At 36.1% G+C, this 25,079-nt stretch overlaps 1 protein-coding gene across 1 annotated transcript in view; it reads right to left on the reverse strand.

The window, feature by feature from the left end:
* The window catches only part of Ranbp9 (RAN binding protein 9), a 91,122-nt gene that overhangs the window by 26,108 nt on the left and 39,935 nt on the right, over positions 1 to 25,079 (reverse strand). Inside the window, exons 3-5 of the mRNA XM_027948092.3 lie at positions 9,727 to 9,779; positions 8,057 to 8,224; positions 3,005 to 3,027 (exon numbers count right to left, since the gene is read on the reverse strand). Of these exons, the coding sequence (XP_027803893.2) occupies positions 3,005 to 3,027; positions 8,057 to 8,224; positions 9,727 to 9,779 (244 nt within the window). The remainder of the gene's footprint in view (positions 1 to 3,004; positions 3,028 to 8,056; positions 8,225 to 9,726; positions 9,780 to 25,079) is intronic.

The raw sequence follows: 25,079 nt of genomic DNA on the forward strand, positions 1-25,079 counted from the left end.
AAAATTTCTCAAGCTGGAGAGGTAGCTAAGGAAGAAAAGCTATTTTCAAAAAGATCTAAGGTTTTCAGAGCTGTATAAACACACTATGATCCACGATCAGTGCAACATAGCCTAGGTAAATTCGTTTTTCTGCAAATATAATCTTACACAATTCAGTGCTGCAACTAGTTAGAGAGAAACCACAGGCAGAGAGCATGCCAACACTTGCTTGGTGATTCTTTTTAGGGGAAGACTAACTTTTCCTTTTTTCTTCAAGTAGAAAGGTGAAATGCAACATGCAGAAGTCCCAGATTTCACAGTCCTAAAAATGAAAAAATTCTAGAAACAGAAGAAATCTACAACAACCACAATAACCACACTACCTACTTTTACAAAAACAAAGCTGCATATCACCAATGGTTCTCCCTAGACAAGGCAAAACATAACTGGTGCTTCAAAAGCAGGCCACAAAATAATTAGAAGCCTGCACAAAAAGTCAACATATTTACAACCAACTAAGCCTTTTCCAAACGATCACTACTCTATCCACCAACAAAGAACAAGATAACCACAACACAGTCTATCTATCAAGTTAGTTGTACATACTTAGTGCCACAAAGGATAGAAAAAATAGCATCTAAGCCTTTCCACCAACTTCGACCAAGTGAATCTTAGTGTCTTCTAAGGTCTCTGCAACAAACAGGTAAGGACCCCATCAACCCACTTACTAGAGTCTGCAACTGCACACTCCACCACCTGCCTATCAACTGTAAATTCTCTACTCAAAAGCCAATCCCCTCCATATATCCACTTGCCTCCTCAAGAAAATGATCATAATAGCACTTTTCCTTTCTATATACAACAATACTTCTGCTTGCTAGAGCATTATTTAAAAGAAAAAAATATCCCACAAAATATAACAGTTTGGGCTAGGGATGTGGCTCAAGCGGTAGCGCGTTCGCCTGGCATGCGTGCGGCCCGGGTTTGATCCTCAGCACCACATACAAACAAAGATGTTGTGTCTGCCGAGAACTAAAAAATAAATATTAAAAAAATTCTCTCTCTCTCTCCCCCTCTCCCACTCTCTCTTTAAAAAAAAAAAAACAGTTTGTTTCTACTGACCCCATTTCCATCACCCTGCTTTCTTTACTTCCTATCACAGCCAACATCCTCCAAAGGTATCCAGTCTAACTTCTCTCTTCCTATTTTAAATCCCTTCCAATCATGATTTCTCCACCCTCTGCTAACACAAACGTGAATCCTCGTCCTTGTAATGATGTGTCACTCACAACTGTGCCACTGATCACTCCTTCTCACTTATATTTCTTCACTTGGCTTTCAGCATCAATTCTTGTTTTCTTGCTTGCCTCACAGATTGCTTCTTCTCATTTTCTCTTGCTGGCTTCCTCCATTGACCCCAAAGGGAGAATACCCCAGAATTCAGCCATCTGTCCCCTTCTCTTCTGTGCCTACACACACACACTCGTTGATCTCAACCAGATGTATGACTTTAAATAACATTTAAATGCCAATGACTACCACATTTTCATCGTCAGCACAGATAAGCAGAATTCCTGTTCATTCCTCTCAAAATTTGCTCCACCTTAGCCAGGCACACTTGTATATAACTGTAGTCCCAATGACTTGGGAGTCTAAGGCAAGATGATCTCTTAAGCCTAGGAGTTTGGGGGGCAGCCTGGCAACATGGGGAGACCCTGTTTCTTAAAAAACAAAAACAGGAATTGGGGTGTAGCTCAGTGGTGGACACCTCATCTAGCATGCACAAGCCCTTAGGTTGGATCCCCAGCACTCTACCACAAAGCCACATCCCTAACACTCAGTGATAAGAAAGCGTGTGCCATAATTTATTGTTTTTCCCCTAACATCTACTTGTATATTACAACTGACATGTCTAATATATGGCAAATAAGACAGACAGAATGACAGACACCATCATCCCTCATTGAATATCTCTCACGGGCTCATCAAGGTTCTGCCATTACCATCTCCTGTAGTTAATTTTTCAACCCCCGCATCAGATTGATCCTTTAACACATGAAGTCACATCATCACAACTAAAATTCTGTAGTGCTTCCGCATCTCAGAGAAAAATACCTCAGTCTTTCAGGGCCACAAGGTCAGATGCCCTGTCTCATTTTCTCTTACGCATGCCTGTGCCTTCCCCACTCCTCTCCGCCACACTTCCTGCCCCTCTGCAAGCACTCCAGGCATGTTCCTGGCCTGGGCACCTTTTCCTCACTTTCCTCTCTGCAGATGCATTTGGCCCCCTCCCTCACTCCCTCAACCCCTGCTCACACTGGGAGTGGAGCTCAGTGGTGGAGACCTGTCTAGCATGTGTAAGTCTGGGTGCCAACCCCAGCACTGAGGCCACTTTGAGCAAAGGTGAGCAGCTTGGACAATTCCGTGTCCTGCCTTTGGCACTCCGTGTTCTAGTTTTTCCTTTCACATACTTAAAATCTTTAAAAATGTGTCATCATTCACTTTTTTCATGTACTATTTATTCTCTAACTTCCCCCAGCTCAAATACTATAAACTCCAAAGAAAATTTGCTACCGATTTTTCCAAATGATGGTATTCTAAGCACAGGATGTGACATGTGGCAGGCTTCCATAAACCATGGACAAATAAATAACTGCAAGTGTTGTCCAGCTTCCTTTACTGAAGAGTCCAAAGAAACCCAATGACAATAAAAAGCATATTTTAGGGCTGGAGGCGTAGCTTGGGGTAAAGCACATGCTTACCAATTATGAGGTCCTGAGTTCAATCCCTGAGACAAAATATGAAAAGTATATTCATTTTTTTAAATTTATGATTTATTTTCCTTTGTGCAACAAAATCCACTGCAATTTGGGGCTTAATGTCTGAAGGTCCACACCCAGAGTGACTACAGAAAGGCTCTCTATTCCATATAAACTTAATAGCATAAGCCTGTGTTTTAAACACACATCATTCTAGTTTCCTTAACTGAAAACACAAAACTGTTTTTTAAAAAATTACAACTTACCGGCAGGTCAGTGAAAGCAATACCTAAAAAAAAAAAAAAAGAAAGAAAGAAAAGGTAGCATTAGAAGTTGTTTTTCACAGACAAATTATACTGATAAGCTAAATTTCTAAATAAAAAGAAGGAAGAAAATGGCAAAGGGAGAAAGGCAAAAGTTTTAAAGCCTACATATAAAACAGCAGTACTACTTTTTCTCAGTTTCACTGATGTGAGTACAGGTAGAGGCTGTCCCACTTAAGACCACTGGCCTTACGGGTTGCACACAAATTTTAATCTGGGATGTTGCCATTGCCTTCAGATTTTTCTTTCTTTTTTTTAAACTCAGGGACACTTAACCACTGAGCCACATCCCCACCCCTTTTTTGAATTTAATTTAGAGACAGGGTTTCACTGAGTTGCTTAGTGCCTCACTTTTGCTGAGGCTGGCTTTGAACTCACGATCCTCGCTGGTGTTACAGGCATGTGCCACCATGCCTGGCTATATTCAACTTTTTTTTAATGGTCTTGGATATATCTTCCAAATTACATTAGGAGTAATATATGAAAAGTGGTGGCAAAGTGATCACACTTGATTTTTTTAATCCCCATGCTGTGTGATCTAGTCCTATCACTGAATCTCCATCTAGACTTATCTTTAAATAACTGTAGGTGGAAGGAAAAAGAGAGATTTTCTGTTAGAAAAGGCAAACAAAAGGAAAGTATGATGCTTGTGTCTTTTAAAAAACGTTTTGGCCAGGAACACACCTGTGATCCCAGTGACGTGGGAGGCTGAGGCAGAAGGATCACAAGTTCAAGGCTGGCCTGAGCAACTTAAAGAAGCCTGGTCTCATAATAAAGGACTGCGTGTAACTCAGTAGTAAAGCACCCCTAAATTCTATCCCCAGTACCCAAAAAAACCAAACAAATGAACAACCAACCACCACAAAAATAAAAAGGACTTATATGAAAGCATATTCTTGAATACTTTTTTAAAAAATAAATACTTCCGCATGGTTTACAAGGTTTTAAGAGTTGCTCTTGAATGCATCCCTGACAGTCATTTCAACACAACCAGGTTCCAAACACAACTTGAGCAATGGCAGTGGCACCCAAAGAGACAATAATCTATTTTCAAGTGTTCAAATATATTAGCTGAAAATAAGGTAATAAACCAAGTACCTCTGTAATACCTCACTGATGTATTTGAAAGATTTAAGTTCTAGACTAACAAGAGTGGGAGGTGTCACTCAGTTCATTTCAAGTCTTTCAGTCTAAACATACATTAAAACAAACAAAACTGCACGAGCACATCTATAGTCTTGCTTGATTACCATCTAAAAGATACGGGCATTTGGTTAAATTACTGAGATTCAATGATGCGGTGTGATTCTACCAGAAAATACAAACGATCTGTTTGTACTTAAGTTAAAAGACACACTGAATATAAATATTACAAGTTGAGCATTCCTAATTTGAATATTCAAAATGCCCCAAATCCAAAACATTTTGAGTATCAGCACAATGCTACAAGGGTAAAATTCCACACCTGAAATAATGTCATGGGTTATAGTCCACATATGTGGGCTGAAAATATTATATTAACTCCCTTCAGGCTATGTGTATAAAGCTATATATAAAACAGATAAATTTCATATTTGGACTTGGATCCCATCCCCAGAATATCTCATTATATATAGGTAAATACTCTAAAATAAAAAGAAAAAAATCTGAAATCTAAATATTTTTGTTCCCAAGAATTTGAGATAAAGGATATTCAACCTGCACATATCATAAAAAAATATGGCCAGATGTAGTGACACATACCTATAATCCCAGTGGCTTGGGAGGCAGAGGTGCTAAGCCACTCAGTGAGACCCTGTCTCTAAATAAAATACAAAATAGGGCTGGGGATGTGGCTCAGTGGTAACCCCCACCCACCCACCCTGCAAAAAAAAAATGTTAAAAAAAAAATGCTTTGTAGTTAGTGAAGTCCTATTTTTATTACTTTTAAAAACTAGTAAATTCATGTTGGTTTGTCAGGAAGCAAAGCTGGAGTTTTGTTTGTTTTTTAATCCCATGCAAAACATTTTGATTACATTTAGTTCCATTTAAAGCGTGAACCGATTGTAAAAATTTATTCGAAAAATTTCAGAAGACTTTTTAAAAATACAAAATTAACAAAATATTTAACAAAATATGGCTATACACTAATTTTACTTTTTATAATGTAGATTAATTATTTTCCTCAGGTATCTATTTATTAGAATAAACAGGGGCTACAGGTGCAGCTCAGTGGTAGAGCACAAGCCTCGCATGAGAACCCTAGCTCCACCGCAACACTGTGAAACACTGTCCAGTTTATACTCTTTTTAGCAAGAATCCGTTTTGCCAGTAATTACTGATATTTTTACTTTTTGCCAAGAACTCCAGTAGAAAATCTGAAATTCATTCCAGATTAACATTTTTGGACATTGCCAAACATTACCATAACCTACATAGTTCAGACCACAAAAAGAGGTACTTTAGCAAGTTGTTAACATTTAAATTTTAAACAATCTTCTATTATTATAATTTCCTGATTTGTCAAGCTTTCTGAAATGTGATCGACTGATGATACTTAAGTTAAGGGGGGGTGCTTTTAAATTAACATATATACAAATATGTACAAATAAAAACTTTATTCTGGGGGGGCTGGGGTTGTGGCTCAGTGGTAGATCACTCGCCTAGCACACTCAAGGTCCTGAGTTCGATCCTCAGCACCACATAAAAATGAACAAATGAAACAAAGATACTGTGTCCAACTACAACTAAAATATTAAAAAAAAAAAACCTTATTCTGAAAACCTTGCAAGAGACAGAAACTAAAGATATACCAGCTTTTGGGGAGGAATTATCCCCCTTGGGAAGTACGAGGGAATAGGAACGAAATAGCATTTTATCTTCTAAATGCTGAGATCTAGACCAGAAGTAGGCAAAACTTTCCTGTAAAGAACCAGTCAGTATTTTCCGCTTTCCAAGCCACTGGTCCCTATCACCACTACTCAACTCTGCCTCTGTACCAGGAAAGCAGGCCTAAACAACATGGAAACCAATGGGCGTGGCCACGTTCCAATGCATCTTCATTTTTAAAGCACGCCGAGGGTACTCTAGCCATAGCTTGTAGAGAATCCATGTTCTAGAGGGATGATTTCTGCTCACCAATATCATCACTGCATCCCTGGCACCTAGCCCAGTGCCTGGCAAACAAAGAGTAACAGTAGTGAGTACTTACCATGTCCCATGCAAGGGAAAGGATCTAAGAACTTTTCATGTGTCATTTCAGTTTATCTATCCTTAATGTGGTAGATATTACAGACACCCAATTTTACAAACTTAGATATCTGAGGCACAGAAATGTTAAGTAACTTGCAAAATGTACATAGCATTAGCCAGGCGTCAAACTCAGTCAAATGTGATTAAAGAACCCTTATTATCATTGTTATACTGATGATGCACTTAATAAATAAGTTTATGAATGAATAACACCAAACATTTCAAATTTACTTACAATTAGAATGTAATTCCAGCATTAGGTGCCCCTTTTCTTAAGAAGCATCTTAAGTTTTAAAAATGGCTTTCTTATTCAATGGAAAGAGTCAATTTAAATGTTTGTGAAAATCTAATAGGAAAAGAAATAAAATCACATCACCTGTGATCTTCCCATCTCCCAAAATAAAATTTCTTCTCTGGAAAGTTTAGAAAGTTAGTGTTAAAAAGATTAACTGTGGTTTTCTAAAAAGTCTTGTTTTCCATTTTTGAGGCATATGCCACACCCAAAAGCAGGCTTCTCTCAGTTTAGTTTAAGATCTTAAATATCTTATGCAGCCAAAACCACCAAGACTTATCAATTAAAAATTCTGACATATAATCTGCATGGGGTCCTTAACATTACTGTAATGATGAAAACATAAGCATTTTTTGTGGACCTTAAATAATCTTTAAGTTAGAAAACACAAGAACCTCAAAATTAAAATAATCAAAAGTAAAAACGTTAAACTGAATGTAAATATGAAAGACCTAACTTTATATAAGAATTTAGGTGACACTGTTATCTACACAGCCAGATATTTAGATTGTTCTACCATGAATGACACAAACAGCTTTTGCATTATTAAAGAACATTTATTATAAGGTAATCAGACTAGTTGCAGTCTAACTTTTAAACTACTATTCATATGCAAAAGTAGTTCCTGTCTCGGAGGTTAGTTTTTGCTTCCTTTAACTTTACTCCAATAGAAGTAATTTGCTATTAGTCAATGATTTTCCCAACAGTAAAAGTAACGTGAAGTCCCTTGTTTTAAAGGGGGCGAGGGATCAGCCTTGTTTTCTTTTATATTTTCTATAACCAGAAAGGGGTGGTGGGAACTTTTAAGAAAAGGGAATGCAATAACCACAGTTTTAAACGTGAAGTGCGAGTAAGCCTATGCATATTCAGCGAAAACCTTATTTTTCATCAATGTATAGATCTCTTCAAGTTTCCCTCAGCCTACTATTTCTTACTACCTACCTTTTATTCTTAGAAGTTTACTATTTACTTCTTTCCCTCCCTCAGAAACATTTTGTGAGCTCCATGCTTTAGCAAGTCTCACCAGGTCTGACCTCTGAGTATGTCAATGTCCTTCACTTACTAGAAGCACTGGGCTTTCTGTCCCTTTTATAACTGTTTTCCATACTAACCTAAGAACTGGCAACCCTTTCTGCACAGTGGCACCTGTTACCTAGAGAACTGGATAATACTATAAAAAGTCAAGAAAAACTTTATTAAAGCAAAATTCCTGGGCAAGTGCATTACTAGAATTTCTATAAAATAAACATCTTAGTCTGGCGACTCTTTCTGTGGTGACTCCTATGATATAAAATAACCTTCAAAGAATACAAATCTTCACTACTTCCTCACCTTCCACATGGAAAAACAAAGAAACCATTTCCAGAAGCATCTATCTATAAAGGAGAATTACACAACATGACTACCATGCTGAAAGTAGAATCATCACAATAACTGGTTATTTCCCATGCAACACATTATTATCTCAGTACCTAAACTATGTCCATTCTTGGTGTAAAAGCAGGTATTGTTGATAAGGTTAACACAACAGCCAATGACATCGCCAGTTGTAAAAGTTGGTCCATAAGGTTGTCCGGTTCCAGAAGAACAAAATGAATGTCCATCATCCCCATGGTAACCATATGAATGTTTATCCCAACCTAAAGAGAAAAAGGTTCAGTATATTTATAATGAAAAGAAAGGCTCCCAGTACTGGATTTATTCACTAAGATTATAAGTACATTTGTGAATGTACATTAAAATTCTCAATAATTATTTCTGTATTAAGATACTGTTTATACTATTAAGGAAAATAAATTTCACAACATGGAATACTAAAGCAAGTATTAAACAGAAAGGACTCCTACTACCAGAAAAAAATAAATATAAATGCAAAATCCACAGCAGGACATGATTTTTAATGAATATTTCTTTTGCTAATATACCAGAGGAACTTTGCTTTGAAGAAACAACACACATGCGCATAGATGCCAATAGTATAATGTAAACAGAAGGTTATATCTTATTCAAGCACTGCAAGCTTTATAAGGCTGTGGTCCAAATGCAAAAAACTAGTGGTCTTTCCACAATATTGAACTACAGACCGATCTATATAATTATTAAGAAACTTATCATTATCAGCACATGTACTTTATCAATTACTTTGGTGGGGATGGGGGAAGACAGGGATTAAACTCAGAAACACTCAACCTCTAAGCCATTATTGCCAGCCCTATATAGTATTTTATTTAGAGACAGGGTCTCAGTGAGTTGCTTAGCACCTCAACATTGCTGAGGCTGGCTTTGAACTCAAGATCCTCCTGCCTCAGCCTCCCGAGCCACTGGGATCACAGGCGTGCGCCACCGCGCCCGGCTACTTTATCAATTACTTCTAAGGGAAATTTTTTAAAAAAATTCTCTTTCAAGTATAATTGTAAGCAAAAAGGTACAATGAAAGTTAACATATCTCATTACAATTAGAGGGCAATTGCACTGGCTTGTTTCTCCAGTGTAGTTTTATATTGGCCATTGAGCTTTCTAGTCCCCCCACCTAAAAAAAAAATCCCTAAAATTATTTTTTAACAGAATAGCAGACAAAATAATCCCAGAATCACTTTCTTCATTTTCTTCTGCTAAGAGGTGTCAATAAACAGTTCCGCCATTTCAACTCCTACATTTCTTAGCTCGCTTTTATAAATTTTAAATTGTTTATTATGTTTTTAAATTTTAAAAAATTGTATGTTTATGGTACATAACATGATGTTTTTAAAATCACTTTTAGTATTAGCCTATATTCCTACAATACTGAACAACTGAAGATGAGTTTGTGATAAGTAGCATACAGAACAATTACACTTAAATATTTAAAATAACTGATATAAGCAACTGCTTAAGAGATTAAAATATCAAAATACAAAAAACAAATAAGGGGGAAAACAATATGGTTTTCTAAAATAACATGAATAACAAAAATAATAAGTTTTGCTAAATAACATGAACTTTAAAATTTACTAAAATCTGCTCAGATTCCAATTAGAATGCATAAGAGATGATTTTGAAATACAGGGAAAAAAATCAATTAACTGTTTTGATTACTTAAAATTTTTAACCAAAAATAATTTGCCATAAGACTATTAAAACCACAATTCAATCACAAGTGTACCTGGTAGTCTATTCATGTTCACACCTTGAGCAGAAAGACCAATTCCCATGTAACTGTCGAGGGGAGGAAAGAAATGCAGATTATTACAGTCGTATTTGTATAAATTACCCCAACACTCTCAAGCATTATCAGAACCAAGCCCAAGTTGAAATTCCTAGAGTAGTTACAAAAAGGTTATTAGAATTTATTAATTCCAACAAAGGGCAATAAAAACCAGATTCACAGTGAATCTCCTGAAGTAACCAGTCATAAATATGCCTGAAATACTGTACCTATAGGAGTTTTACCATTAAAAAAATCCTTTGACTTTTTTTTTTTAACCTATGAAAATCTTTCTATTTTCTTTACAAGTAATTATTTGGGATTACAACTTCTCAAAGGAAAAAAAAAAAGTAGATAGGATGGAGAAGAAGTAAAAAAAAAAAAAAAAAAAAAAACCACTAAATGAAACACAAATATACTTCCTAAAGGACACAGTGAAAATCCAGGCTACCAGAAGAGAGAAGAGACAAAGATTCACATTTGGAAAATGTCAAAAACATCCCAAAGTTAAAAAAGCACACTAAAAAATTGTGGCCTTGGGGTATCTATGTATAATTATTTTTTAAAATTGAGCAAATTGTGACAAAACCTACCAAAATAAGAAACTCTTAATTACAAATTTATAAACTTAAAACAAAATAATCTCCGCAAATATAAAGGTGGAAAGATAATTATTAAGGCATACAGTTAATCTTCAAAAGTAAATAAAATGCAAAAAAAACAAAAATTTATGAAGTTTAAAACAAGTATACTTAGAAGTATGAAGGCAGAAAACTCAATAAGATAAACTGAATCTAGAGTTGGGGTTGTGGCTAAGTGGTACAGCACTTGCCTCGCAAATCTGAGGCACTGGATTCGATCCTCAGCACCACGTGAAAAGAAATAAAATAAAGGTATCATGTCCATCTACAACTAAAAAAAATTTTTTTTTAAATAAAAAAAGAAGTCAAACTCAATCTAGTTTGTTAAAAGTCTAAGTGACCCTGATTGTATCAAGATTAAAAATGGCAGTTAATAAAATTTAGCCATCATTCCTCATAATGAACTAAAAATAAAGGGAAATTATTTAGTTGACAATTTCTAAAATTAATACTGCAAGATAATCAACAATGAAACACTTGAGCCTTCCATTAAAATCAGGAACAAAGAGATGACTCTGTTAAAATTGTTTTAGATAATTTAATAAAAAACCAATATAAACATTAGATGATAATTAATTTTACATGTAGCTGGTATGATTATACACACAGAGAACCACAGAATCTACCAAAAACTTTTTTTTTAGAATTAATTATTTTGGCAAAATAAATGGATATAAGAAAACAGTTTTATTTCTAGTAACAGCTAGCTAGAAAAAGATATGATGTGTGAGAATATACCAGTCACAATAATAGAAACAATACAACAAGAATAAAGTTCTCAAGCAAAGCTCAAAAACAAAAATTTATTAACAAACAATATGTATTCGGATAATCTGACACCATAAAAGGTGTCACTCTTTCTAAAAGTAACATGTACATGTAATGAATTTTAAGACATATTCCTATTGAAATTTTTAAACCAGATAAAATAATTTTAAAGTTCATATGTAAAAATACAGAACACTTACCTGGAAAAGACAAAAAATTTTAGAAGAAAAATAACTTAGGGTTTTCCCTACTACATAGTGAGTCATAATAAATCAAATTCACAAGAGCAGTACTAACAATAAGAGCACACAGGCTAGGCACAGTGGCACACACTATAATCCCAGTGACTCAAGAGGCTGAGGCAGGAGGATTGCCAAGTTGGAGGCCAGGCTCGGGAACTTGGCAAGGTCCAAGCTGGTGCAGTGGCACACACATATAATCTCGGCAGCTGGGGAGGCTAAAGCAGGAGGAGGATTGCAAGTTCAAAGCCAGCCTCATCAACCTAGCTACACCCTAAGCAACTCAGTGAGATCTATCTCAAGATAGAGGCTGAGGATGTGACTCAGTGATTAAGTGCCCTTGGGTTCAATCCCCTGTGACAAAAAATAAAAAAGGCTGAGGTAGTAGCTCAGTGGTAGAGCACCTCTGGGTTCACTTCCCAGTACCACAAAAAAACAGCATATAGACAGACAAGAGTGACAAAGTACTAAGAACCAACACCTATTTATCTAGTCTAGAAGGCTCACCAAGTTTGTATTTTGCTAGAAATAACATAAAATGTAAGAATTACCAAAAAACAACAACAATAATAATACAAAAAAATCATCATCCATGAAGACAATCAATACAAAGCTGTGAGTGGGGATACAGTGGCGGGTCCGCAAAGCTCCCGGACTGTGAGCTCTCATTAGTGGCTGGAAGTTCTCCCTTCTTTAAGGACACAAGGACTAAAAATGCTGTTCAAGAGAAGAGTTAGCCATACTTATGGAATAGGCTTCTCCTGAAAGGAGGGTAAGAAAATAATGATACCACCTGTTACATGGGCTTATTTGACACTGAGGCCTAGTTAAAGGTAGGGAGAGGGAGGAAAGTTCTTGACTAGGATCTAAACCAGGTACTGAATGGATCAGGGACTCTGTCTACAATGCTTCCCCAAACTATCCTGAAGCATGGAGCTAGAAACTCTCATACAAAACTAGTTCTGAACTGATGGACAAGGAGTTAGAAAGCAGGTACAAAGTATAAGAAAGAGAAAACTAGCATAGAAAGAGACCAATTAACAAATGTTTTTTAAATGTTAAAAAACTTCCCAATAAAAATGACTCTGCAAACACAAAAGCCTAAAGTATAAAGCCAACAAAATTAACAACTGAAACATCACTAAGGATGACACCACTCAATGAACATTATGGGTTTGTTTTTTTTTAACCCATGAAAATAAGCATATTTAGGATACATAAAATTTAAAAGAAGGGATCCAATCACCAAAAACCTAAGGACAGTGGAGAATTGAAATTTTCTAATTTAGGTAATAATCTTTCAGAACTGAAAAATATGTTGTTGAATTAAAAACATATACCACATACTGAGGAATATGAAGATTAATGAGAATATCAATGATAGACATAATCTTAAAAGCTTCCAGCTAGAAAAGGTACAATACTTTCTAAGAAATGACAATTAGGCTGACAGCCAACTCTGCACCAACAACTGATGACCGCCCCCCAAAAAAGGAGTGCAATACATTCTAAGTGTAGAGGATAAAGAAATGGCCTAGAACTTAATCCTCAGGTGATGCAGCAAAAATGAGAGGAAATTAAGATATGTTTCATAAAACCTAAGTGTTCAATCTGAGGATGTACATTAGCAGAGTCTCAAGTGAAAGGAGAACAGAAGAAACACATGAGACAGAGAAGGAACAATCAATCAGTTCAGAAAACAAGTGTCACTAAATTAATTACTGATTAAAAATGCTGTTCTGAATTCTAAAATCTATTATTCATTCATAATGTACTAGGATACATTAACAATCACTTGACATATGAAGAAACTGGAGAACATGGGCCATGTTCTAGAGAAACAGAGAACAACCCTGATCTGATCCATATGTTAGAATTACCATTCAGAAATTAAAGCTAGCTATTGTTACCTGTTCAAGATATAAGCTTGTTTTAGATGAAAAGAAAATCTCAGAGAAGTAATAAAAAAGAGAGAGCCCCTGGGGTCTAAATGTTTTGTCCCCCAACATTCAAGTGTTAAACCCTAATTCCCAATGAGGTGGCATTATGAGGGGGGGCCTTCTGGGAAGTGATTAGAGCATAAGGGTTCCCCTCAGAAATGGGATTAACACTCTTAGGAAAGAGGCCTGAGGTAGTGTGTTGACCCTCCACCCACGTGAGGACACACAGAATGTGCCACCTATGTATAAGTAGACAGCTTTCGCCAGCAACTGCATCTGCTGGTGATTTGATCTTGAACTTCCAAAACTCTAGAATTGTGAGCAATAAATTTAAGCTGTTACAGCAGCCGGAACAGTCTACAACAAGAACCAAATGGAAATTCTGGAGCTGAAGAATATCTGAAATAAATATTTACTGATATACTTAATAGCAGACGGGAGATGGCAAAATGAGTAAGTAAACATGACAACAGATCTGAAGAACAGAGAAAAAAATTGGGGGGAGGGGTCTCCTGAGATCAGAAGGTCTAAAACACATGTAAACAGAGCACTAAGGTGAAAAAGATTGGGGGAGAAAAATTGACAATAATCTCACAAAACTGGTAAAAGAAAAATTTAAACATACATAAGAAGGTGACAAACTTTAAGGAAGTGAGCTTCCCCCAGCTGCCACCAAGGTGCTTGTCCTTGAAGGGAAGCTAAGGCTCTGCTGCAGTGAGGCCCTCACTTTGGCCCCACAGTCAGAAGCCCGCCTGCATCTGCTCTGCCCTCATCCTGCAGGGTGTGGGTGAGATCAATGCCCTCACCCAAGCAGCTGGTATAAATGTTGACCCTTTTTGACCTGGCTTGTCTGCAAAGGCCCTGGCCAACGTCAATTCTGGTAGCCTTGTCTGCAAAGCAGGGGCTGAAGACCATGCTGCAGCACCAACAGGAGACCCTGCCACCCACCCCGCCCCCAACACTGACACATCTAGGAGCAGAAGAAAGAGGAGCAGAGAAGGAAGAATCTGAGGAGCCTGATGAGGACACGGGACTTGGTCTTTTGGACAAAACCTCTTATGTAGGGTAGGGCTGGGGATGTGGCTCAAGCGGTAGCGTGCTCGCCTGGCATGCGTGCAGCCCGGGTTCGATCCTCGGCACCACATACAAATAAAGATGTTGTGTCCGCCGAAAACTAAAAAATAAATATTAAAAAAAAAAAAACCTCTTATGTAACATGTTCAATAAAAAGCTGTATTTAAAAAAAACAACCCACAGGTAGACCCAAATCACAGCTAAATTTCTGAAAACTAAGAATAAAGCATTGAAAGTAATCAGAGAAAAATGATACATTATATTCACAGAACACAGAGCTGAATTACTACTGACATACCAGAAAATGTGAAAGCCAGCAGACGGTGGGATGAAGTGTTTAAAAGTGCTGAAAGGGGGAAAAAATCAAGAGCCTTCCACCACAAAATCAGGGAAAATATCCTTTAAAAATGAAATAAAAACATTTTCAGATAAAAGGAAATAGAATATGGTGTCAAGCAGACCTGCACTAAGAAAAATGCTCTTAATTTTCTTACAATACATGTTTTATTAAAGCAAAATCTTACATACACTGTAGAGTTTTTAACATATGTAGATGTAATACAAACAACTGGGAAAAAGGATGGGGTGGGGGGACAGGTGTGGAAACACAAGTCCCCACATTGTACATGAAACCATACACTATCCACAGGGGACTTCGAAAGTGGGGATTCTATTAAAATTTCTATAGATTGATCACTAAAAAAATACAAAGACATAGTTTCCAAATAAATAAATTAAAAAGGAATGTGTCAAAATACATTCTACTGTCATATATATCTAAGAATTATTTTTAATTAAACAGAATTCTAGTAATGTATCAAAATGATAACTGAAGAATGCAAGGTTTAACCCAAGAATACAAGGTTGATTTAAACCAGTCAAAACTAAGGCACTTCACCATATCAAGAAAAAAACCCAGATGATTATTTAAATGGTAGCAGAAAAAAACATTACAAAATTCAACACCCATTCACAATAATACTCCCAGCAAACTAGGGATAAAAGGGAACTTCTTCAACCTTCAAAACCCTACAGATAGCCTCAGTGAAATAATGAACATTAGTCTCAAACACCAAGAGCAAGGGCAAGAAAGTGAGCGTTCTCCACTTCACTCCACGCAGCACTGCAATCCTAAGCATTCCAAACACAACAATAAAGAGAAATAAAAAGTATAAAGATTTATAAAGAAGAAATAAAATTGGCTCTATTTGCAGGTGGCATGATCATTTAAAAAAAAAAAACCCTAAGGAATCTACAAAATAATCAGAATTAAATTTTGCAAATTTAACAAGGCTGTAGGATACAAGGTTAGTATATAAAAATCAAATTTATTTGTACATATTGGCACAAACAGTTGGAAAATAAAAAAATTTTAAATTCTACCTAAAAAGCACCAGAAAACATAAAACACTTAAGAACTGAACAAAACACATGCAGACTTCTCTACTAAAAATTACCTAACATTGCTGACGGAAATTAAGGAAGACATAAATAAATGGAAAGAAACATTAAGTAAATGTATTAGAAGACTCATTAAAACCATAATTCTCTTCAAATTAAAATTAAAACCACAATTCTCTTCAAATTAATCTTAAAGTCGTTACAATTGAAATCATAATCACATAAGACAGTTTTTTAAAATCTGAGGTGAGTCTAAACTTTATGTGGAAATTTAAAAAAAGATCAAAATGCCCCAAGAACCCATGTGTGCTAGCACATGCCTGTAATGCCAGCAACTCCAGAGGCGCAGGCAGGAGGATCCCAAGTTTGAGAGCCTGTCTCAAAATTAAGAAAACAAAGGGCTAGGGATATAGTTCAATGGTCAAGTGGCTCTGGGTTCTATCCACAGTACTGGAGAAAATAAGATTAAATGCCCAGGGAAAGTTGACATATAAAAGAACAAAACTGAAATTGTAGGATTTATGCAATCTGCCTTCAAGACTTAGCATAAACCTAAGCAACCAAAACAGTACAGTACTGACATAGGATCCATAAATATACAAATTAACAAATTAGGGAGGCCAGAAAGAGAGCCACATTTATGTAGTCATGTAATATTTTACAAAGATGTGGAAACAATACAGAAGGGAGAAGAAAAGGGCATTTAGCAAATACTAATAAACAACTGGAAAACAATGAACTTTAACCACTACCTCACAAAATACATAAAAGTCAAATGAAGATGGATTATAGTCCTAAATATAAACGTTGAAACTATACAGCTTCTAAAATAACATATGTAAAAATATCCTAATGATTTGAGAATAAAGCCAAGATTTATTAGGACACAAAAAGCAGGAGTCATAATAAACTCATAAATTACACCTCATCAAAATTAAAAACTTCTAGTGGTGCTGACAGCATCACAATACCTGTTCTCAAATTATCCTACAGAGATATAGTAACAAAACCAAAATGGTATTAGCATCAAAATAGGAAGACCAAGGGAACAGAAGACATAGAGACAGACCCACACAGTCAGTCATTTGATACTTAACAAAGGTGCCAAAAATAAACACTGGAGAAAAGATAGCCTTTTGAACAAAAGGTGCTAGGAAATCTGGATATCCACTGGTAGAAAAATGAAACTAGATTCCCCTCTCTCACTCTGAACAAAAATCAAATCAAAGCAGATCAAAGGCTTTAGACTAGAAGCTTTGCAACTGCTAGAAAAAAAAACATAAGGTTAACACTCCAGCATATGATTGGAGGCTCTGACTTCCTTAACAAGACCCTAAAAATTCAAGAAATAAAATCAAGAATCAGTAAGTGGGACAATATTGAATTTAAAAAGATCTTCACAGCAAAGGAAATGATAAAGAGCACGAAGAGAAAGCACACAAAATGGCATAAAATCTTTGCCAGCAAACTCCTCTGACAGGTGATTTATATCCAGAATACATAAAGAACTCAAAAAGCTTAACACCAAAGAAACAAAACAACCAATGGGCAAGAGAAGTAAACAGGTATTCTCAAAAGAAACACAAATGGCCAACAAACACATGAAAAACTGTTCAACATCCCTAGCAATCAGGGAAATGCAAATGAAAACAACACTTTGAGATTTCAACTCACAAGAGGCTGAATGGCAATCATCATGAATACAAATAATAGGTTGTGGCTCTGGGGTAGAGTACTCACCCAGCACAGGTGAGGCTCTGGGTTCCATCCTCAGCACCACGCCTCAACACCACATAAAAATAAATAAATGAAAATAAAGGCATTGTGTCCACCTACAACTAAAAAAAAAAAAAAATGCTTGGAAAAAAAAAAAAGAGGGGCTGGGGTTGTGGCTCAGAGGTAGAGCACTTGCCTTGCATGCATGGGGCACTGGATTTGATTCTCAGCACCACATAAAAATAAAAGTATCCGTGTACACCTATAACTAAAAAATATTTTTTAAAAAAGAATACAAATAGTAACAAATAACGGAGAGACCTTGGAGGAAAAGGCACACTCATACATTATTGGTGGGACTTCAAATTAGTACAACCACTCTGGAAAGCAGTATGGAGATTCCTCAAAAAACTAGGAACAGAACTACCATAGGACCCAGCTGTCCCACTCTTCAGTATTTACCCAAAAGAACTAAAATTAGCAGATCATAGTGATACAGCAATGTTTACTGAACTACAACACACCAATGGCAAGACATGAAACCAGTCCTGGTGCCTGTCAATAGAAGAATGGATTAAGAGAATGTGGTATGCATACACAATGGAGTTTTACTCAGACATAATGAAGAATGAAATAATGGTATTTTGTGGTAAATGAACTAAACTAGAGAATATCATGTTAAGTAAAATAAGTAAGATTCACACAATGAAGGGTCAAATGTTCTCATATGTGGAAGCTAGAGCAAAGTAGGAGGGGAAACGGAGGAGTTGGATATCAAAGACAGAGAAGAGCACCATGGGAACGGGGAGGAAGTATAGGATGAATCTTGACAGTTGTCTACGCCATGTGCATGTCTCAATATACCAACACGAACTCCACCTCTGTGTATATCTACAAAGTACCAATTAAACATAAAGAAGTGGAAGGTAGACTAGTAGAGTAGAAGGGGAGGACAGAAACAGCACTAAAAATGGAATAAATTAAATTGTATACATATGTGATTACGTCAAAATGAATTCAAATATTATATACAACTAAAATGCATTAACAAATGCCAAAAAAAAAAAAAGCCAAAAAGAATTATTCTTGGCTACTACAAACTTAAGAATAAAGAGAAATATAAATAAATAAAGGTCCATTGACAAAAACTATTTAAAATAAAAAAAGAATAGAGAAATACATCTTTTAAAAAATTTAGACCTTGGGTTGGGATTGTGGCTCAGCAGTAGAGCACTCGCCTCGCACATGTGAGACCCTGGGTTCGATCCTCAGCACCACATAAAAATATATGAATAAAATAAAGGAATTGTGTCCAACTACAACTAAAAAATAAATATTTTTTTAAAAATTTAGACCTTCTGCTCAAAAGACATGAGAAGACTCAGTTTTAAAGAATGAACAAAATATCTGAATAGACCACAAAATAAGATACTGCAAATAACCAAGAAGCACATGAAAAGTGTTCCACACATCAGGAAAATGCTAATTAAATCACACTGAGATACCACCATACACCCACCAGAGTTGGTACTGTTTAGAAGACCAACAAAACCAGTATCACCAAAGACATATGGCCCAATAGGAACATTCATACTTTTTAGGGAAGGTAAAATGGTAGCAGTTCTCATACGACTAAACATGTATCTACCTTATGACCCAGCAACTCAGAGAGAAATGAACTCAATGTCCACCAAAAGACTTGTACAAATATGTTCATATAGCAGCTTTTCTAACAATCACAAAAAACCTTCAAACATCCTGGGTTATCCATCAACAAGTGAATAGATAAATAAATTGTGTGTTCCACCTGGCAACAAAAGGGGAAGTGGAATTAGTGCTATACCATACACAGTTGAGAGGAATCCAAAATGTTACGCCGACTCAAGGAAGGCTTACAGGAGTGTAAGCCGTACAATTCCTTTTATTTGAAGTTCTAGATCAGGCAAACTAATATATGGTACCGAAAGGGTCAAATAGTGATTACAACTTAGAGGACAGGAACAGGTCCTGAGTAGTTAAGAACATGAGGGGATGTTTCTAAGGATGGTGGTATTATTCTATATTTTGGGTAGGGTTGGCATTACACAGAGGTATGCATCTGAAAATTCATCAAGCAATCCATTTAAAAGGTGATACATAATTTCATGTACATAAACTGTACCATAATAAAAAGAACAATGAACAGACATCAAACTCTAAAGATATTCATGGTATACTGATTAGGGGTAACCAGTATTTTCCTTGAAATGTATCAGAAAGTAAAATGGATCAATGGCTGGACAAAAAAAATGGAGACACATAAATAGAACAATTATAGTCACTTCTATATTGTTATACATGAGTTCCTTAAAAACATATTACACAGCCAGGCGTGGTGGCACACACCTATAATCCCAGTAGCTCAGGAGGCTGAGGCAGGAGGATCACGAGTTCAAAGCCAGCCTCAGCAAAAGCCAAGGCACTAAGCAACTCCGTGAGACCCTGCCTCTAAAATACAAACTAGGGCTGGGGATGTGGCTCAGTGAATGAGTACTCGAGTTCAATTCCCAGGACCCCCACCCCTGCCAAAAAAAAAAGGACACATTAAAAAGGCCAGAAACACAAAACAGTAATGCAGTTTTACTTGTTAAATTATTATATGATATGAAAATAACACAATACATTTGGCACTTCACCTTGAAAAAGTTTATTTGGGAAAGTGGATATCATAAGGGTTGCAGCTTAAGATTTATTGATGTAACAGAAGGAGGGTCATCTAGCAGAAGAAACTCCCAACAACAGGTCTGGATGAGTATGTCTCATAATACACAGTTAACCGAATAGCTGGTCTCTGGTGCATTACATAAAATGCTCAAACTCAGCAATAAGAAAGGTAAAATTTGCTTATTTATTTGCTTACATATTTAGACGTGAAGACTTTTCAGATCGATATGTCAATATACATAATCTCAAATTATAAACTCACTGTCCCTGTTAATATCTATGCTAACATATTAGCAGGCTTGTGGGTTGAAGACTGCCACCTTGCTGTCCATACTCTCTGTGTTTACATCTTTTCCTGTTTTTATTTTTCTGCTTTATGACCACTACTAGTTTTTCACTAGGCCTCTTGGTAGTATTTTGTAAATCTTTAACAGGTTACAATCTTAACTAATATTAAAATATATATTTATCACATTTTAGCAAGACACAACTTTTAAAACCTATTTATCTTCTCACAATTTTTTTTTGCTACTGTCCTTCTGCTTCACTCCCTTAAATCACAAACTCCACACAGCACTGTCAATTATTACTTTAAACAGGACTAGATTAACCCAATAATCTTAGTGGTACACTTTTCATCAGACTTAATTTAGCCAAACTATAATAAAAAAGGAAAAATTTAAGACATTCCCACATAAACAAAAAACAAAAATGTTGTTAGCAGAACTACACTACAAGTAATAGAGGATCCTTCAGGCTGAGGAACACTAGATACTAACCCAAATCCACACAAAGAAATAAACACCACCTGTAATCCCAGCAGCTCAGGAGGCTGAGGCAGGAGGATCGCCAGCTTCAGCAAAAACAAGGTGCTAAGCAACTCAGTGAGACCCTGTCTCTAAATAAAATACAAAATAGGGCTGGGGGTTGGGGCTCAGCGGTTGAGTGCCCCTGAGTTCAATGCCTGATAACCAAACCAAAAAAAAAAAAAGAAGAAGAAAAAGAAAAGAACTAAACACCAGTAAAGATTAGGTAAGCATAGAAGAAAATACAAATACATTTTTACTTTAATTTTTTCCTTCTTCCTGATTTAAAACATAATAGTAATTATAAAACTGTGGGAACTTAAAATGTGTAAAAGCAGTAGCACAAAAGAAGAAGAAATAGAGATTTTAACATACAATTCAATTTGGACTTAAAAATCAGCATACTATAGTGACACAGCCACATCAATGCTTATAGCAGCTCAATTCACAATAGCTAGACTACTGAAACGACCTAGATAAAGAAAATGTGGTATGTATTCTCAATGGAATATTAATCAGCTTTAAAGAAGAGTAAAAGTATGGAATTTGCCAGTAAATGGAGTTGGAGAATATCATACTAAGTGAAATATGCCAATTTCACAAAACCAAAGGCCAAATGTTTTCCATAATATGCAGATGCTAATTCACGATGGGGGAGTGGGGGCCTAGGGAAGAACAGCATTATCTTAGATTAGGAACAGGGAAATGATGAGATGGGAGGGGATGTGGGGATAGGAAAGATAGTAGAATGAAACAGACATTACTTTATGTATATATGTGAGTGCATGACCAATATGATTCTGCAACATGTACACTCAGAAAAATGAAAAATTATATTCCATCTATGTATGATATACCAAAGTGCATAAATGCATTCTACTGTCATGTATAACTTAAATTAAAAAAAAAAAAATACAATTCTGGCATTGACCCATACAATGTTGTTGTTTTGGTTTTTTGGTACTGTGGATTGAACTCAGGGGCACTGGACCACTGAGCCACATCCCCAGCCTTATTCTGTATTTTATTTAGAGACAGAGTGTGAGCTGCTTAGCGCCTCACTTTTGCTGTTTTAAATTATGATATCATCTGAATAATCTCCAGGGCCGCCATTTGCGGGGCAGAGGACGACAAAATTAAAAAGAGACATGGATCTAACCACACAAGAGAGAAATAATGAATAACAAAGACATGAAATACAAATATCAAAATGGCAGGCACAAATCCTAAGTATTACCACCTACCACCTATCAGTCATCTCAATCCTACTGATAACAAATCTAATCAGCAAAAAAAAAAAAAAAAGTTAAGAACACCAACTCATTCCATAAGGCAGGTCAGTATTATCCTGTTGCCAGATAAAAACATCATAAGAAAACTACAGAAAAATACCCTTTATGAATATAGATGCAAAAATCCTCCACAAAATACTACTCAAATCAAATCCAGCAACGTACAAAAACAATTATGTCATGACCAAATGGAGATTAACCCCAGGAATGTAAGACTGATTATGCAATTGAAAATTAAAATAAATCATATTGAGAGAAGAACAAAACCCACATGCACATCTCAAAATAGAGAATTTGATGGATTCGAGCATATAGCTCAGTGATAAAGCACCTACTCAGCACAGACCTTAAGGCCCTGGGTTCTATCCCCTGCACCACCATCTCCCCCAAATTGAATTTGATAAAATCCACCCCCTTTCATGATAAAAACATTCAATGAACTAGAAACTGAGGGAACTTCCGAAATCTAACAAGTAACGTTTACAAAAAAATCCACAGCTAACATCACAATAAACAAAGACTGAATACTTTCCCCCTCAAAATCAGGAACAAGCACTAGATGTTTTTCTACCCTGACCAAAAAGGCAAGAAAAGGAAACAAAAGCCATCCAGACCTGAGAGGAAGATATAAACTTCCTCTATTGCAGATGACACAATCTTACACACAGGAAATCCTCGAGAATCCCCACCAAGAAAGTATTAAATTAGTATGCAAGTTCAACAAGATGGCAAGATACAAGAGCAGTAAGCAAAATCGGTTGTAGTTCTATATACTGGCAATAAATAATTTTAAGATACAATCTTTATTTCCAACAAAATAAAAGAATACCTTAGGAATAAATTTAACAAAGTATGAGATTTGAAACACTAAAAGCTATAAAAACTAATGAGAGATTAAAGAATACCTAAATTAAAGAGTCACGTTTTCGTGGATTAGAAGATAATGAGCAAAAGAATACTCACCAAATTAATCTAGTGATTCAACACAATCCCTATCAAAAGCATAACCTGCTTTTCTGTAGAAATTGACAAATCAATGCTAAAATTCATATGAAAATACAAGAGACCTAAAGAGCCCCAAAAAATCTTGAAAAAGAACAGAGTTAGAAGCCCACATTTGCGATTTTAGAACTCACCATACAGCTACTGTAATGAAGGGAGAATTCCTGGATTAGAAATAGACATACAGGAGGCCCACGCAAGGCCCTGGGTTCGATCCTCAGCACCACATATAAATAAATAAATTAAATAAAGGTATTGTGTCCAACTACAACTAAAAAATAAATATTTTTTTTAAAAAAATAGGCATACAGATCAATGCAATAAAACTAGAATTAGCCCTTATATCATCAGTGGTCAATTGATGTGGCAGGGGGAGGGGGGTTGTTGTTGTTGTTATTGTTGTTTTGTTTTGGTCAATTGATTTTTGATAAGAGGGAGAAGAAAATGAGAAAAGGACATTCTTTTAATAAATGGTGCTGGGAGAACTGGATATGCACATGCAAAAGGATCAGGTCATATCCTAATCTCACACCGTATACAAAAATAAACCCAAAATGGGGCACAGAGCTAACTGAGGAACTAAGACTGCAAAACTCTTCAACAAAGACATGGAAGTAAGTCTCTACCACCCTGGCTTAGTCAATGAGCTCTTAGTTCTAACAACAAGAGAAGAAATAGACTTCATAAAAATTTGAAACTATTAAACAATTTAAAGACAAGACACAGAGTGGAAGAAAATATATACAAATTATATAACTAATAAGGGACCTCCTTTCAGAATTCATAAAGCTTACAACAAACACAAATACAAATACACATTAAAAGTGGGAAAAGAGGAGGCTAGTGGTGTAGCTCAGTTGTAGAGTTCTTTCCTAGCATGCTTGAAACCCTGATTCAATCCTAGAAGCAAACAAAAGGTGGGGAGCGAGGATCTGAGTAGAGTTTTCTCCAAAGAAGATGTACAAATATCCAATAAGCACACTGATACCAGGCATTATGCACAAATAGGAAAATGAACATAAAAACATGGCACGATCTCACTTCACACACACTGAGATGACTAAAAACCAAAGAGACGAGTTGGTGAGAATGTGGAAAAATTAGAACTATCACAGCTGGTGGGAAAACAAAATGGGGCAGCCACTTTGGAAAACAGCCTGACAGTTCCTCGAAATTTTCGTCATGACTTTCTATATGATCAAACAATTACATGCCTAGGCCTCTATCCAAAGAAATGAAAATATAAATTGACACTAAAATGTTATACAAATGTTCATAACAGAACCATTCACAATAACCAAAAAAGTATTTCTACCAAAGAATGAACGAACGAACATATCCATATCATAGAGTATTATTTAACAAAAAGGAACAGGGCCAGATGTGGGAGTTCACACCTGTAATCCCAGCAACTTAGGAAGCTGATGCAGGAGGATCAGAAGTTCGAGGCCAGCTTCAGCAACTCAGCGAGGCCCTGTCTCAAAATTCTAAAAAATAAAATAAACAGAGCTGGGGATGTGGCTTAGTGGTAAAATGCCCATGTTTAATCCCCAGTACCATAAAAAAAAGAACAGAGAACTAATACCATGTTAACAGCTGGAAAATGTTACGCTATGATAAGGAGGTCAGAAACAAAAGGACACATAATGTATGGTTTCATTTATAAGAAATGTCAAGAATAAGAAAATCCATGTAAACAAAGTAGATGAAAGTACCTGGGACTGAGAGA

This window comes from Marmota flaviventris, chromosome 6 (genome assembly GCF_047511675.1).
Source record: "Marmota flaviventris isolate mMarFla1 chromosome 6, mMarFla1.hap1, whole genome shotgun sequence".
Classification (NCBI taxonomy): Eukaryota; Metazoa; Chordata; class Mammalia; order Rodentia; family Sciuridae; genus Marmota; species Marmota flaviventris.